General features: G+C 37.3%; 1 protein-coding gene across 1 annotated transcript in view; it reads left to right on the plus strand.

The window, feature by feature from the left end:
* The window catches only part of LOC116262425 (uncharacterized), a 60,056-nt gene that overhangs the window by 37,069 nt on the left and 5,142 nt on the right, over window positions 1-17,845 (plus strand). Inside the window, exons 8-16 of the mRNA XM_031641780.1 lie at window positions 1,399-1,525; window positions 1,650-1,727; window positions 1,938-2,039; window positions 2,144-2,239; window positions 2,451-2,525; window positions 7,325-7,444; window positions 7,815-7,943; window positions 8,382-8,459; window positions 9,651-9,737. Of these exons, the coding sequence (XP_031497640.1) occupies window positions 1,399-1,525; window positions 1,650-1,727; window positions 1,938-2,039; window positions 2,144-2,239; window positions 2,451-2,525; window positions 7,325-7,444; window positions 7,815-7,943; window positions 8,382-8,459; window positions 9,651-9,737 (892 nt within the window). The remainder of the gene's footprint in view (window positions 1-1,398; window positions 1,526-1,649; window positions 1,728-1,937; window positions 2,040-2,143; window positions 2,240-2,450; window positions 2,526-7,324; window positions 7,445-7,814; window positions 7,944-8,381; window positions 8,460-9,650; window positions 9,738-17,845) is intronic.

Raw genomic sequence — 17,845 nt, forward strand, 5'->3', positions numbered from 1 at the left:
CTCCCATTTGTTCTCATAGTCTAGTATTATCTTTTCCTTGTTGGGACTTAATTTCTTCATCTTGTTAAAACCAGTTGAGACTTCTCTTTAGTTTAAACCTTTTCTCTCACTAAAATACTCCATGATTTTAGCTCATTGAGCATAATTAGTAGCCGAGAGTTTTGGAAAAGAAATACGAGAGACTTTTCCATCCACAGGATGGCAATTATGCAAAGACATCCAAAAGCAAAAATTATCTCAAGCCAGCCAATAGCCCTTGTCAAGAAACCAGCAAATGTGAATTGAAACACATCTTGAAAAGAGGGGTATCAACCCTTTAACAGCAATGGAACAATACTGCATCAAGCCAAGCTTGAAGAGGCACAAAGTGCAGCCAGAATGAAGAAGCTTTCAATTCTGCAACAAAGGCTCTTCAGCAGCACCAAGAAGGTGGGCAGATACATTCATATAAGAATCACCAAAAAAGGTTGATAAACATGAACAGCCTTCAACATAGTAACAAGCTCTAATTTTCCAAGGTACCCACACTTAGAAAAAACAAGCAGAAAATGACTGCAAACAGTCTTGCTCTGCTGCCATGTAAATCCTCAAAAGTCAAAACACTCAGGCAAACCAGATTGCAGAACCCTTGAAGGAGGCAAAACTGAGGTCACACACTTTTTGGAATAAGCTGAAATTTATTGAAGAAGAGAAATACAAGAACCTGGACCTCTCAGGCCATAACATTACATGGGACACAAGTTCCTTATTCATAGAGTACAATACAATACACAGACAAGGGAGGAACTATCTGTTATACTGTTCCAGTTGCTAGAAATCTGGTTGTTGGCACTAGCCAATGGCCAGTTCATCTCAATAGTAAAAGAAACGGGAAAATAAAAGTAAAAAAGGAAGAATAAAGTACAAAATATAAGTAAACCCTATGTTATATATATATACATATGTGTGTGTGTGTGTAGATATATACATATACCTACCATGTTTATATTTGACAATCACCCAAACATGATACACACACACACACTCTTGCATATAGATTAATAAAATACATCTTGGTGTTATGCTTTATCCTTTTGTTCTCGTCCTCATTTTATTAACTGGTGTCTTCGAATCCTGCCAATCATTCTAACATCTCATCAAGCCATGGACATGATAAATGGTTATTATATTTAGGGAGTGGCTGTCTACATATGCATCAAATGTCATCCTTTCAAGTATTAATGATGCCAGTATTTAAAATTTGCTTTTTCTTGACTATATTCTTATCAAGTGTGTGTTTTTTTCCTTCTCAAATAGTAGCCGTATACACAATAAAAATGGGATGATTTTTTATATTTACACTTTTCAAAATGTGTTATTATTTTTCTACAAATAATGGTTTGCAATTTCAATTTATAGAATCGTTCGAAACCTTGATCACAACTTCCGAAAGGCTACAGAAGTTGTAAGAGCCCAGTTGAATTATCCAATTAAGTCTGACCATGTTGTTGTGAAGATACTGTATGCTGGTGTAAATGCAAGTGATGTAAGTCTCCTTTGATTCTCATGATTTTGTTACCGGTTTATCACTTTTGAATCGCCTCAGAAGTAACCAAATTTCATTTTTCTCTTGAAACTGACTCTAATAAGGTGTTAATTGTTATCAACAGGTCAATTTTACTTCTGGTCGTTACTTTGGTGGCAAGGAGGCATCAAGCACTCGTCTTCCATTTGATGCTGGTTTTGAGGTGTGTGCATATCTTAATGATCTTCTGGTGATTAAGTAATTATGGTTCTCTCTCCTTTATATGGCATGAGGAATTCTCATGTGCTTGGAGGTGCTTTGCCTTATAGAGGCTTTCTTTCTTTTTTTCAAGAAAATATCTGATACTTGTATCGTCCTCTAATTTCTGAATTAGCTCATCACATTTATGCTGTGGATGTCTTTTTAATTCCAGGCTGTGGGTTTAGTTGCAGCTACTGGAGATATGGTTAATGATATTAAAATCGGCACTCCTGTTGCAGTTATGTGTTTCGGAGCTTATGCTGAATTTACCACGGTATGCTTTGTCCTAAGCAGTCTATAAGTACATAATTCTCATCATGTGTTTTTTTTTTTCTGACTTTGTCTGTAGCCTCATTTGTAATGTATATGGAAGTGCAGGTCCCTGCAAAACATGTTTTTCCAGTGCCAAAGCCTGATCCAGAAATTGTGGCTATGCTTACTTCTGGGCTCACTGCATCGATTGCCTTGGAACAGGTTTTTACTTCTATAGTTACAACGTTCTTGTCATTATCCATTTAAATGTCAATGTTCTTTTAATTACACACAGATTATGAAATACTATCCCTTCCAACAAGCACCGCACCGGGTCAGAATTTACATACCATTTTGTCTACTGATTGTTTAGCTATAGATCACATGCAATCCTCAATCCTGCAGATATATTTTTCTTCTTTCATTAATACAGGCTGGCCATATGCAATCTGGACAAGTGGTTCTTGTTACAGCTGCAGCTGGGGGAACAGGACAGTTCGCTGTGCAGGTTTGTCTTTTTAATATGTAGCTTGCTCAATTTATTTGTTATGTTCCTTTTGTAGTTCATGAACATGTACCTAGTTAGCTACATATGCAAGCATGCCAACTCATGTCTACAGAGTTACAATTATAGACATTCACAGTCAAGATTGTTCACAGCTCGGTACCTACATCTCAATGCATATCACTGTAAACCAGAGCTGGACCAGCGGATAGAGATCCTTCAATATCACAAGCTTGAGGCACCAGCCTCATCAAGAACAGAAGAAAAAACTCAAACTAGAGGTGCATAAACTTGTATTGCTGAACTTTGAGATACTACAAAAGAACAGGCCTTAAAGCCTTATCAAAACAAGGGTCAACAGTCCCTTATTTATAGTACAGGAAAAGGAAAAGAGGAAGAGGGAGATGGCTGTTGGGCCAGCTCCAACTGCTAGACAAATAAAAAAAGATAAAAATAAAAAGAAACATAAAAATACACAAAAAGGAAAAGAAGAATACATAAGAGACCTATGCACACATATACATAAAAATATACACAACCATATATCAAGCAACCAAGGGTATATGACATATGAAACATAGCCACAAAATTGTTCTCAGGAAAATATCGGCGAGGTTTTTCTTGGGTTTTTTTTGGCGAAGCTATTTTTGCGGAACAATCTCAGGAAAATCTCGGCAATTTTTTTAGAAAATAGAAAAAAAAAAAGACAGAACTTGAAGGTGTAAAATTTGCTGTTTGCTGCTTCTCTATTGAATAGTTGAAAGTGGGAAGCAATTTAAAGATGGATGGATTACCAGCCTTACACAGTTATAAGTCTAAGTAGAAAACAAAGTCGTTTGTTGCTATGTCGCTATGTCCTTATCTCTAAGCAAAGTGTGCATTCCACGTATCTGCAAAGTGCAGCAGGTGGGAATGAAGGAAAATCTACAACGAAAACAAAAAAAAGCTGCAAAAAATAAAACCTACCACTGGATGCAGGTCTTCTTCTTCTCATGTCTCCAAGTTCTCTGACTCTCTCGAGCAGCAACGATCAAAGGCCCTAAACCCTATCATGGAGGGAAAAGGGGCCTCTTTCCCTTTTTCATTTTTGCCATATTTTTTCAAAAAAATTCAACAATACCCCTGTTTGAGCAGGTTTAGACAGCGACAAAAAACACGATAAAAACTCGATTTTATCGTGATAAAAATGCGATATTTATTTTTTGGAAATATTTTGAAAATATCACGATATTTTGCCGTTTTTATGGTAAATATTGCAATATTTTTTAAAATATTGCTATATATGTGGCTATGATATGAAAGTGTACATATATATATACACGTACAGAAATATAAGATAAACTGTAAATTCTAACAATGACTTGGAGAAAAAGGAGTACAAAAAGGATAATGAGCTGATTTCTTATCATTTTTTTTGGTACATTTTCATTTTCTAGGTAGGCAAGAAACACTAAATGATGATCTACCTAGAGCCTTGATGAGGCTGGTGAAATTGGACAAGCCCAAGAACATAAAAAAAAAAGGAAATTCATAGTCCAATGCTGCAATTACTAATGTTACGGCCAGAGAGAGAGAAGCCAGAAAAGATTATCATTAATGTAACCCTAATCTCGATTCTCAAAGTTAAAGAAATGTTACGGCCAAAGAGAAGCTAGAAAAGATTATCATTAACTGATTAACGTAACCTTAATCTCAAAGTTAAAGAGATTAGGGCTGGCAGTACATCATTTACAATATTAGTCCAAGCAACATTAGATAATATTAAAAGACCTACACTCCAACTTTCTAATATTGCAGAAACACTCTAGTCGATCTAGAATATCTAACAACTAACAAATATGTGTTTATCAACGTCCTATCCTTTGAGCAAAAGGTTTTCAGCTTTCAACTAAAAGAAGCACCCAGACAGAGCCAAGCTCTGATACCATGTAAACCTCACTCATAAAAATAAAAAATCATCCTGTCATTGGTAGGAATAACACAGCCTAGTAAGAGCATACTAAAAATGTTGGTGAGATGCAATAAATAGAAGACCTTTAGACGTGAGCCTCTCAACAAAGCCCGGCTACAATGACTAAGTCGAGAATGTCAAACATTTGACTTATTGCATTTATCAAGACTGTAAGTTCAAGGACTCGATGACGACATAGACTAACAAACTAACTTTTACACATGACAGGCATTTTGATAGCATCTTTTGGGATAAATACTTCACATCACTCTTCTTTAGCGAACATCTTCCTTGCTGTAAGATCCTTGACATAAGCAAAATATGGAGTAAGTTCAACAAAGGCATTGAAATGATCTACAATGGTGGTAGTTGATCCACAACTTGAACTTGTAGTAGTTTGAGAGGTTACTTTTCCTTTGTTTGCTAAACTACATTAAAAAAAATAAAAAATGAAAAACAAGAAAAATATTATGAACAGAAAATTCAAGACTAAAAGAAGAATAAAAAGGCAAAACATTCCTAAAGTTAAGCATGAGAAAAAGCAAAAACATTATTGAATTGATCCTCCTAGTATTGGAATATCAATTCTTTAATGGGCTTTGTCCTTGTGAATTGACCACTTGATAAATTGTTACAGAAAACTGATCACTCTTCAAAGAACTGTTAAATCAGCTGTTCTACCAAACTGCTCACAGACTCATAGTCTGTCAATTCTCATTACTAAATGTCGATGAAGAGAAGATATGACGGAAGTGCCGCAGCAATCAAGTAACTAGAAAGCAGTTGTGGACCCTTAAATAGTTAAATGATAATTGACAAAGGAGCTTTTCCTCCCAAATCATAACCTACTCGCCTCTCTCCTAATATTGGAATATTAACTTAAAGAATTGAAAGAAATTTAGAAAAATTGGCAGCTGATATATCGAACCGGCCATGATGAAATGGTAATAAAATGAAACTAAATAAAAGTGGCAGCCAATAGATAAGCACAAATAGATCAAACAAAAGGTCAAAACACAAATAGTATTACAGATTTACAGTTTAATCTTCAAACAAAAATATCCCCAAATCAGCAATGAAAAACCCCAAATCAAGAAATGAAACCCTAAATTTGTAATAGCCAAAAGAAAAAAAGATACTTATGTCGTGCATCGCCACACATTGTTGCTGCCGGTCATTGCAGGGAGGAGGAAGACTGAAGAGGGAAAGATCAGCCAGGGTTAAGCTCTAGTAAAGAGCTCAATGTTTTTTCTAATTTTTTTTTTTTACGGTTTGGATTGGGTATGACCCAAACGCAATCCAAGTTGTACCTGTTTGCCTCGCCATACCTGTTTTGGCGTACCAGAGCAAGTACGTGGCGCAATCACAGATACCTGTGTGACATATGCCGCACATTTCTTCCCTTTAAAGTGTTGCAGACTCTATCCAGAATTCTAAGAGGGGCACACACACCACATAATGGTTGATAGAATGGCCAGGGGGAAGACGCACAAGGACCAACCTAGGAAGGCTCCTCGCAAATTAAGCAGTGATTTCCTACTTTACACCTTGGGCACAAAATGTTGGTAAAGAGAGGGGTGGGGGGTGGGGGGATCAGTCTGATCTGACTTAACAGGCCCTCTTAATCCCCATATAAATATGTTTAAGGAAATGAACCCTTTGATGGCAGTTGAGGCTTTTGCCCCTAATGTGATCAAGTGGGTGCATGAGTTTGTTGACTTCTGCAGGTGGAGTCCCATAGCGAGACACTACCACAAAGGCAATTATATAGTTGCTTGGCAAGCCTAAGTTGGTTAGAGAATTGGCTATATATTGCCAAATAAAAATATTGTGAAAATGTCACAACAATATCATGATATTTTCATCTTATGTTTGAAAATTATCAATTTTTTTTTATCAGTGCTGACAATTCAGTGATTATACATATTTTTCTGTTATTTTATCAATCATCAATGTTTTTCCGATATGTTTGTTTATTTAACATGTTAATATTATTTTGAACTTTTGTCAATACTTCTGTCAAAAAATTAGTATCGATTTTATAGCTTTCTCTATTATAAAATATTAATGTCCTGACATTTCTTTGAGAAAAACAAACTTTCTGATTAGTGCCCTAGAAAATATGTTGCTGATAAAAACTTCAAAACAATATTATGCAATGTGATATATGTGTCAGTGTTTTATGTATCCATACATGTCTAGTTTTACATACCTATTATGTGTTATGTATCCATACTTGTATGATTTTCTATGCCTATTTTGTGTTATACGAATCATGGAAAATGTGTGCAGGTTTGCTGGAGGTCAGTCCACATCTTTTTGTTCTTACCCGACCTGAAATTACATGTCGGCTTCTTAAATTAATTGGCATCATGAAGGCATTTCAATTTGCAGGGAGGACAAGTAAAATGAAATTAGTCCACGTCCTTTATTCCTATATAATTTGAAATTGCATGTCAGCTTCTTAAATTGATTGCCATCATGAAGGCATTTCAATTTGTAAGGAGATATGCAGAATGGCAGTTTACATTTTTAAGCTACAAATTTCATGTGTCCTTTCTGTTTTCTATAAGCTTTCTTATAACCTTGGTGATGGCAAACGATTGGATATTTCAAGGAACTTAGAATCTGTGAAGTGAGAGAGAGGATGATGAGTTCTCATCTATTGTTGACCAGGGCCATTAATAATGTCCACATGCACATGTTTACTTTCTGAGTTCATTTAGTGTTTGTAGTCTCATTTTCATGCTCTAATGAGATGACAAGTTCGAGAAATGTTTTCTCCAACTAACATAATCTGCTTGGAGCATTGTACAACGAAGTTCACTTTGAGAACAATTTTTTCCTGCAGCTTGCAAAATTGGCAAGAAATAAGGTGGTGGCAACCTGTGGTGGTAAGAGAAAAGCTGCATTCTTAAAAGAGCTGGGAGTTGATCGGGTCATAGATTATAAATTTGAAGATGTTAAAGCTGTAAGTTTCCAATCCACAGCATGCTTTTCACCTGCTTCATGATTTTGTTTTGTTTCTCAATAAATCATATTTTTCTTCTGTGACGTTGGCTGTTTGTAGACACAATGCCCATATTAGGCATCATGTGCATTTCTAGTTTTGTGCGCTGCTACTCCTTTTTACTGCATCCATCGTCAAATGTGTGCGACGCAGCGGAAAGCAACATATTTTACATGTCATTCGTGAAGATTGATTGAAATTTGCAGATAACATGGTTCAAAAATTTGTGACACCCGTGTATAGATTTTACTATCTTCCACACATCATTTTGCATTGAAAATTAAATGAATCCTTTGCTAGTGCTTATTTAAGCATCTTTCTTTGTATGCAGGTTCTGAAAAAGGAGTTCCCGAAAGGTGTTGATGTTGTCTATGAGTCTGTAGGTGGTCATATGTTTGATATATGCTTGAATGCATTGGCGATTTATGGACGGATGGTTGTCATTGGGATGATTTCTCAGGTCCTAGTTATTTTTTTCTGTACTGAAAGCAAAGTGATTGAAGTTATTTTTCTGTTCTCTGTTTGATTTACTTTATTTTGCTTTATTTCCATTGATGGTTAATATCAAGAATGACCCTGGTTGGCCTTGCTGGGTTGTGTAGAGTTATTTGATACTACAAACACTTGTTTCTCTGTTACAGAGAAATAAAATTTGAAAATTTTTCACTTAATTCAGGATTGTTGTTTTCTATGAAGATTGTTCAAAATATGTTAAAAGTTTGACACAGGGAACATTAGTAACCTTATTTTAATTTCCAAGTAGGTTTTAGTTGCTCTCCATAATTTTTTGTTTTAAGGTATTTGTTAGTAAATTTGTCAGATTTATTTCATAAGATTTCTTGTGATTACTTTAATGTTCTTGGAGTGTTATTTGACGGAAGACTGGACTTGATTTCAGTACCAGGGTGAACACGGATGGAAGCCATTGAGTTATACTGGACTATGTGAGAAGATTCTTGCAAAGAGCCAGACTGTGGTATGCTTATACGTGTTGCATTTGCTCCTTGCTTTTACAAAGTCATACTTGATTTGTATTTGTTTATATTTGTGATACACATTTAAACATACAATAGAGATCAGCTTTCATGTTCTGGTTCCATTTTAGCAAAGCTGAGGGAATTTTGCAGGGAAATTTTAATTTTTTTTGCTTCATATTTTTCTATTTTGGTTCCTGAAGGGTAATGCCTGGATGGGATGATAATGTGAGAAACTCCAGGACTGTTCACTGCAGAAAACGAGAGAGAAGAAAATAAAGCTGAGAAAACTGCTCGTCAGAACAGTACCAGACGTTGGTTACTGATTAATTATAGTTAGGGATGATACCCTATGTCCATCATTACAAAAATACCCTTAAATATAATAGGTATTTACAATGACGAACTTAACGTACAAGATATATTGGGTGGGTCCAATGAGAACCTGATCCAGATCCAGACCCAAACATATTACACGTCTAACAGATAATAGGTTGATTATCAATCTGTTCTTTTGACATTTATTCTATGCTGCTTTACATGCACTCTCTCTCTCCGTCTCTCTTTCTCTCTCTCGTGAAGCACACACACATATTAGACTCATAGAGGCTTCAAATTCTTTTGCCCATTGTTTTCGGCTATTGCAGGAAAGCATCAATTTCAGGGATACAATGCCTACCATTTTACAATCATCCCATAGCCATGAAGGCTGATATCTCCATGTAAAAGTGTTCTGTTTTGGTTTTCTAAGATTGAAAACAAACTAATTATTCACATCGTATTTTTTCCCAGTATGTGCAAGTAAATTATGAAGGGTAAGCTAAATGAACTTCCTTGGATACATTTTGCTGATGAACCAAATTTTCTTGGATGGAGTTCACTAGACTCTGTTTCGTGTATGACTTGATGGTTATGTAATCATGTTGACCATGCTTATAAGATGGTAATAATGCAAAAGTTTACTTGTGTATTGATGATAATTACGTGAAGTTTTACTTTATATATGAATTGACTTCTGCTTTATTTGCCTATCTTTTCTTGATACGTCCTCAATGAAATTTGGAGATCTTTTGCTTTCAATATTTTGAATTATACTGGCTGCAAATTATGAGAAGGCTTCTCTTATGAATATTTTTACCTGATAACTACCATTTTCTCTGGACAATATCTAAACGACATGGTTGTTTCTCCAGGCTGGGTTTTTCCTCATACAGTATGGCCATTTGTATAGAGATCATTTGGACAAGTTGTATAATCTCTTCTCAGCTGGTAAATTAAAGGTGATAATCTATCTTTTTGGTTCACCTCGACATGCTCTTTTAGATATTGGTAGATTAGTTCATTTTTCTCTTTAACCCATTGTTAAAATGAAAGTAGGATATCTGTCGAATACTTTTTCCAAATATAGACATGGATACAATTGGTGATAAAGTTGATTGATCATCTTTGTGTTCAGCTTTTTGCTTTTAAGACAGAATGTTATTCTAAGTCACATGGGTACTGTTGCGAGAGAGAGAGAGAGGCAGCAAAAAGTTTGAGTTCATTACGTGACCCTAATCTCTATTAAGAGATTAGGGTTAGGGAAAATTACAAGAGAAGTCCACTAAAAATAACAAAACATTTAAAGAGATCCTCCCTAACTTCCTAATATTTCAGAAAACCCCTTTTTGTATCTTTAACACTCCCCCTCAAGCTGGAGCATATATATCAATCATGCTCAGCTTGTTACAACATCTCAGGAAATCGCCTATGGGAAGAGCTTTAGTGAGAATATCTGCTGCCTGATCTTCTGAGGAGACGTGAATAGTGCTAACAATTCCTCCTTGAACTAAGTCCCGAATATAGTGGCAATCCACTTCATTGTGTTTAGTCCTCTCATGGAAGACAGGATTGTTAGCGATATATGTAGTTGCCTTATTGTCACAATACATCTTCATTGGGAGATTCACTGAGACACCCAACTCTACAAGTAGTGATCTAACCCACGACATTTCAGCCGCAGTTTGAGCCATAGCCCTATATTCCGACTCAGCACTAGAACGAGCCACAACATTCTGCTTCTTGCTCCTCCAGGAAATAAGATTACCACCCACAAAGACACAAAAACCGGTAGTAGACTTCCTGTCATCTACAGATCCAGCATAATCAGCATCACTATACGCCTCGATGTCAACACATTCTCCTTTCTTGAACCATAGCCCCTTTCCCGGGGCTGATTTCAAGTATCTTACAATCATTAGAGCTGCATCCTAGTGAACTTTTCGCGGTTTTTCCATGAATTGGCTCAACTTATTTACAGCAAAGCTAATGTCAGGACGAGTGACAGTCAAATATAACAGTTTCCCTATCAGAGATCTGTAAGATCTAGAGTCAAACGGCTCTGAGTCATCATCATGTATATGAATGCGAGGATTCATGGGAAGTGTGGTAGGTTTATCCCCCAATAGTCCCGTTTCCTGCAGAAGATCAAGAACATATTTCCTTTGAAACACTACAACTCCTTTATTACTACGAGCCACCTCAATACCAAGAAAATAACGAAGTTGTCCAAGGTCTTTCGTAACAAAGTGTTGCTGTAAAAACTCCCTTGTTTGAGCTATCTCTTGATCATTTTCCCCTGTAAGAACAATATCATCCACGTAGACAATCAATATCACAAGTCCTGCTGAGCCTCGCTTGATAAACAATGAGTGATCAAGCTGGGATCGGCGAAATCCACACTTAGATAACACTTCAGTAAGCTTTTGGAACCATGCACGGGGACTCTGTTTGAGTCCATAAATAGCCTTCTTTAACTTGCATACCTTGGAACACTCCCCTTGTCGCTCAAAACCAGGTGGTTGCTGCATATAAACGATTTCAGAAAGGTCTCCATACAGAAAGGCATTTTTTACATCCAATTGAAAAAGAGGCCACTCTCGTTGGACAGCAAGAGAGATAATCAAGCGAATAGTGCCCAACCGGGCCACAGGCGAAAAGGTCTCAAAGAAGTCAACACCATAAGTCTGAGTATACCCTTTTGCGACAAGACGAGCCTTGAACCTTTCAACTGACCCATCAGAATGATACTTGATGGTGAATACCCATCGTGAGCCAACCACATCACAGCGTGTTGGGGGGTCTACCAAATCCCAAGTCTCCCGAGAAAGAAGAGCATCCATTTCCTCCTGCATAGCTTGTCGCCAACGTGGATCTAACAAGGCGTGATGGTGCGAGGACGAGATAACATGACTAGATAGAGCTTGATCAAACTGTACTAAGCGTGTACTCAGATGAGCAGTAGAGACAGAATTAGATATAGGATGTAAGGTACACTGTCGCTTGCCCTTGCGAATAGCAATAGGGAGATCTGCTGCAGAATAGTCATCACTTAAACCTGAGTCAGTCTTATCAGTAGAGCTTACCTCTTGAGACGATGCTGGTGGACGGTTGAGAGAGGGACCTAGACGACGAGTGTAAACCAACAGAGGCTCAAGAAAACGTTCATGTGGCCTAGGTTGAGATGATGGAAATGACTCAAGTGACACTGGTGGAATAGGAAGAGGTATAGGTGCATGCATCTCAGATGAAGAGGGACTTGACGGAGGGAAATAAGGACGAGACTCAAAGAAGGTAACATCCGCACTGATAATGTCTTTCTTGGTCAAGGGATCAAAGCATTTGTATCCCTTTTGATTGGCTGTATACGTAATAAAAATACATTTGATGGGTTGGGCAGCAAGTTTGCTTTTGTTCGGGCCTAGGATATGTGCAAAGCAAGTGCATCCAAAAACTTTGGGAGGTTCATGAAATAATGAACGCCCTGGATATATAATTTGAATTGGAATACGGTCTTGAATGGAGGAAGAGGGTAATCTATTAATGAGGTAACACGCAGTAAGAATAGCATCACCCCAAAAATAGGCAGGCATGTGAGAATGTAACATGAGGGTACGAGCTACGTTTAGGAGTTGCCGATGTTTGCGTTCGGCGGACGTATGTGGACAAGTATATTGAGGTCGAATTCCATGGTCGGCATAAAACTGAAGTAGAATGGAAGACTTGAATTCAAGAGCATTATCAGTGCGAATATTTTTGACAATGAGTCCAAACTGAGTTTTTATTTCCTTGATAAATTTTTGAAGAATACATATGACTTCAGATCTTTCCCTTAACAAGAAAACCCAACTGACTCTAGTAAAATCATCAACTAGAACAAGATAATATCGAAAACATGATCGAAAAGGAACCCGACTAGGACCCCATACATCCACATGAATGAGATCAAAAGGACTCTGACTCGACGGACTTTGACTCGAAGGAAAGCTGCTCCGTGTATGCTTGCCCAACTGGCAGGCATCACATAAGAAGGACTCTGATGCAGGAATATCTGGAAACATGCGACGAAGTTTTGGTACTGAAGGATGACCCAGTCTGAGATGCCATTGGAAGGGAGAAGGCTTGGAAGGGACTGAAGATGCAGCAACATCAACTGGGATTGACAAAAAATAAAGGCCCTCACGCTCATGGCCGCCACCAATCATCTTTCCAGTTGGTAAGTCCTGAAAAGAACAAGAGTCAGATTCAAAAATGACTTTACATTGTAAGTCGATAGCTAGCTGTTTCACAGATATCAAATTAACAGGAAACTGAGGAGCATATAGCACATGTGTAATAGTGCCTAAACGTGGAAGGTAAATATCACCGCTACCCAAAACAGGGGACAACTTGCCATCAGCCAGCTTAACATGCTGTGGTGTAGAAAATCTGACAAATGATGAAAAGTTTTGTGGTTGATTACAACAATGTCTAGAAGCGCCCGAGTCTATCATCCATGTCATACCTGGATCAGCAGTAGGAGCACCAACAGAGAATGCTGAATCTACAACAGCGGCATTGGTAGATGTAGAGGTAGATGTAGAGGCAGACCTCTGAGCAAGAACACGATCATATTCATCCTTACTTAGGTTAAGGGAATATAACATAGATATAGAAGGATCAGTAGAAGATTCAACCATAGATATTGTTGCCTTTGAATGAGTTGCTTGGGATGAAGAAGGACCTCTGCTTGTGGTGATTCTACCTCCACCACGTCCAGATGAAACATTAGACCTGAGGTGAGGATGTTTGTCCCAACAACGATCCTCTAGATGACCAATTTTGCCACAATAGAGCACTGAAATCTGCCACGTCCAGCACCACGGCCTGTACCACGTCCCCTAGTGCCTCCAAAAGAACTAGGGCCCCGTCCTCCTGATATCACAAGTGCAGAGATTGGTGTGTCATGCGTAGTCTGAGAAAGAGTGGCTGCAAAACGACTCAGCCTATTATACGTGTCTGCTAAATCTGGAAGTTCACTGCCTGTTAGAATTTGAGACTTTGCCACAGAGTATTCTGAAGATAGGCCAGATAAAAACTTCGCCACCATACCAGTCTCAACGTGTGATGCATAACAATGCTGGCAAGGTGGACGAAGAGCCTTTAACCGTTCATATGCAGCAGTCAAAGTAGCAAAATATTGGGATAGGTCCTGATCCCCTTGTCGAATGTTACATAACTCCTCTTCTAGTTGTAGGATTTTGATTACATTAGTGGCATGCGAGTATGTCTTTCTCAAGAAAGACCACATATCCTTGGCCTTGGTATAATATGCAATAGTTGGGGCTATATGAGACTCCACACTATTCATAATCCAAGACATAACAATATAATTATCTTTATCCCACGCAGCATATATTCCTTTTTTCTCAATAGGTTCATCCTCCTCAAGAATATATTTCTTCCTATGACCAGCCACCGACATTATGAATACCCTAGACCATATTTCATAATTTGAGCCATTAAGTTTCATCGTGGTTCCATAAGAGAATGAATTCCCAACCATCTTGTAGTCAGTAGACCCTTCAGATTTAATGTTTTCAGCCATAGTAAATAAAGAAGACCAGATTGTCGCAAACGTTTAAAGAAAGAGGGCTAGGAAATTACTGTCACTTCAGATCTGGTTCAGCCGATGACAAAAAAAAAAAACAAGAATGAACTCTCAACGACTGAAGACTGCTGCTCCCAACGACTGAAGACTGCTGCCACTTATAACAACAGCTAGTTCTCATAAAACTTCCTGTCCACGTGTCAAAGAAATCCACAAAATCAAACAAAAACTTGTACTAAGGATCAGCAGCAGTCCTCACTCCTCATGCAGCCTTACTTTACTGAACTTGTATCTACGATCTATAGAAAAATTCTGATCATATTCAAAAAACTGAATTTATAAGCAGCATATAGACTCCACAAAGCATCCACAACACCTCACGCAGCCTGACTTTCCCGAAATTGTATTTACGATCATCACAAACCACAGCGTCACACGTCACGCTGTAAATCAGGCCCAAAACTTAGGCAAATACCTCAAGAATATCACTCTTGAATCTCCCACTAACTCAACAAGGCAATACACAAGAGTCCTCTAACAAGAGGATAAAGAAAACATGTATTTATCTTCAACAATAATACAAGAAGTGGCTTAACAAGCCATGGGTTAAAGAGAGGGGAGCCTACACTATATATAGAGGAGAGAACAAAAGAAAGAGGAGAGCCAACCGTTGGGACTAGTTCCAAGGGCTAGAATTCTAGCCGTTGGGACTAGTCCCCTTTAGGGAATAAGGATAAAGAAAAAGGGGGGAAAAGGGGAAAATAAAAATACATAAAAAAAGGGGAAAAATTACATATGTATCCTAGTATCCAAATATATATAAAATATATATATATATATATATGTATACATATAAGACATATATTAGATAACTAATATACGTAATATATATATATATATATATATATATATATATATATATATACATTTAGAATGCATACAATCTAATATTCTAACACCCCCCCTCAAACTTATGGTGTGATAACCGAAAGTTTGTTAAGGAGAAAATTAAATCTGGCAGCAGCAAGAGCCTTTGTGAAGAAGTCGCCTAGTTGATATTCAGAAGAGACATAGGAGAGATCAATGTTCTTTTGAAGGAATTCTTCACGAACATAATGACAGTCCATCTCTATATGCTTCGTTCTTTCGTGAAATGTGTGATTACTAGCAATATAAATTGCACTTTTGTTGTCACAACAAAGCTTGACCGGATCCTTGATATCAATTCCCATAACTTTCAGCAAGCTCTTCAGCCACACTATCTCCATTGTTGTAGTTGCCATCGCACGATACTCAGCTTCTGTTGATGATAGTGACACCTTATGTTGTTTCTTGCATCGCCAGGAAATTAAGGAATCACCTAAAAACACACAAAAACCAGTGGTGGAGTGCCTATTATTGGGATCTCCACCCCAATCAGCATCTGTATAAGCAACTAACTCTAATGTAGAAGAGGAAGACAGAAATAGTCCTTTGTTGATAGTATTTTTCACATAACGGACAATCCGCATTGCCGCTCCCATGTGCACTGAGGTGGGTCTTTGTTGAAATTGGCTTATCACATGTACAGCATGAGCAATGTCAGGTCTGGTGATGGAGAGATAAGAGAGAGCGCCAACTATTTGCCGAAAAGGAGTGGGATTCTCTAATATCTCTCCATCATCAATTTTCATTTTTACTCTCAGTGCTTCTGGAGTATCCACAACTTTGTCATCTGAGATACCTGTTTTGTCAACTAATTCACTAGCAAACTTCATTTGAGAAAGAAGGTAACCCTGTTTGCTATAAGCAACTTCAATTCCAAGAAAATAAGTTAGTCTTCCCAAATCAGTCATTTGAAAACATTTGTTAAGAAAATGTTTTACCTCTATAATCCCTTCATCATCACTCCCAGTAATAACCATATCATCAACATACAATAATAAAACAATTACACATACGGAGGTGGTTTTTACAAACATGGCAGTATCAGAGTAGCAAGATTGAAAACCTTGATTAAACATGACACTACTAAACTTGTCAAACCAGGCCTTGGGAGCTTGTTTCAAACCATAAAGGGCTTTCTTAAGTCGTAAAACTTTGTTTTGAGGTAGATCAAAACCAGGAGGAGCACTCATGAAAACTTCTTCCTGTAGGTGACCATTTAGGAAAACATTTTTAACATCCATTTGAAAAATAGTCCAATGTTTAATAGAAGCAATGGCAATAAGAGTTCTAACAGAAGTCATGCGAGCAAAAGGAGCAAAGGTTTCTTCATAATCAATTCCATATTCTTGAGCATATCCCTTGGCAACAAGTCTGGCCTTATATCTTTCTAAAGTTCCATCACTTCTAGTTTTGATTTTATAGATCCATCTACAACCAATAGTCTTTTTCCCCATTGGTAGAGACACAATATCCCAAGTCTCATTGCTTTCAAGAGCTTTAAGTTCAAGATCCATGGCTTCAATCCAATTGGGATCTTCCTTAGCTTCAAGGTAAGAAGATGGTTCATAAAAAGAGTGATGAGCCATAATACAAGCTCGAAATTTTGGGGAAAAAGACTCATAAGAGATAAATCTTTGAGGAGGTCTAGTGTGCCTTTGGGATCTCCTAGGAAGAGATTGATTAGTTTCTTGATTTTGGGGATCTCTTCTTCTATAAACTAAGATCTCTTTTGGAGGAATGATATTAGTAGAATTATCATTGTTGACCTCTTCAATTGGCACTTCTACAATTTTATCGGGTTCATCATCATCAATATCATCATCATCATCAATATCATTAGTCCAAAGAAAAGTATAATCTTCTAGTTTCTTGGGTTCATCTTTGAAACCATCTTCATTTTCTAAAAAGATCACATTTCTAGAAACATAAACTTTATCTCTTTCCATATCATAACATCTATAACCCTTTTGAGTTTCGGAATACCCAATAAAAACACAACAAGTAGCTTTGGAAGAAAGCTTATCGTCTTTATCACTTAACACAAAACATTTGCAACCAAAGACTTTAAGTCTATTGTAATTAGGTTTAACATGGTGGAGTTTTTCAAAAGGAGAAATATGTTTCAAAAGTTTGGTAGGCATTTTATTAATTAAATAGGTTGAAGTCAAAACAGCCTCAGCCCAAAAGTTTTTGGGAACATTTTTAGATAAAAGAAGGGCTCTAGCAGTTTCAATAATGTGCCTATGTTTACGTTCGGCCACTTCGTTTTGTTGTGGAGTGTTAGGACAAGATCTTTGATGAACAACACCTTTTTCTTTTAGAAATTGTTGAAATTCATTTGACATAAATTCTCCTCCTGAATCACTTCTAAAGACTTTGATATTTGTGCCAAATTGGGTATAGATCATGTTGTAGAAATTCTTAAAGTTTGTGAAAACCTCTGATTTGTGTTTGAGAAAGTAAACCCAAGTATGCCTAGAAAAATCATCAATAAAGATCACATAGTACAACAATCCTCCTTTTGACATAATGGGAGCGGGTCCCCACACATCC

This window comes from Nymphaea colorata, chromosome 10 (assembly GCF_008831285.2).
Source record: "Nymphaea colorata isolate Beijing-Zhang1983 chromosome 10, ASM883128v2, whole genome shotgun sequence".
Lineage (NCBI taxonomy): Eukaryota > Viridiplantae > Streptophyta > Magnoliopsida > Nymphaeales > Nymphaeaceae > Nymphaea > Nymphaea colorata.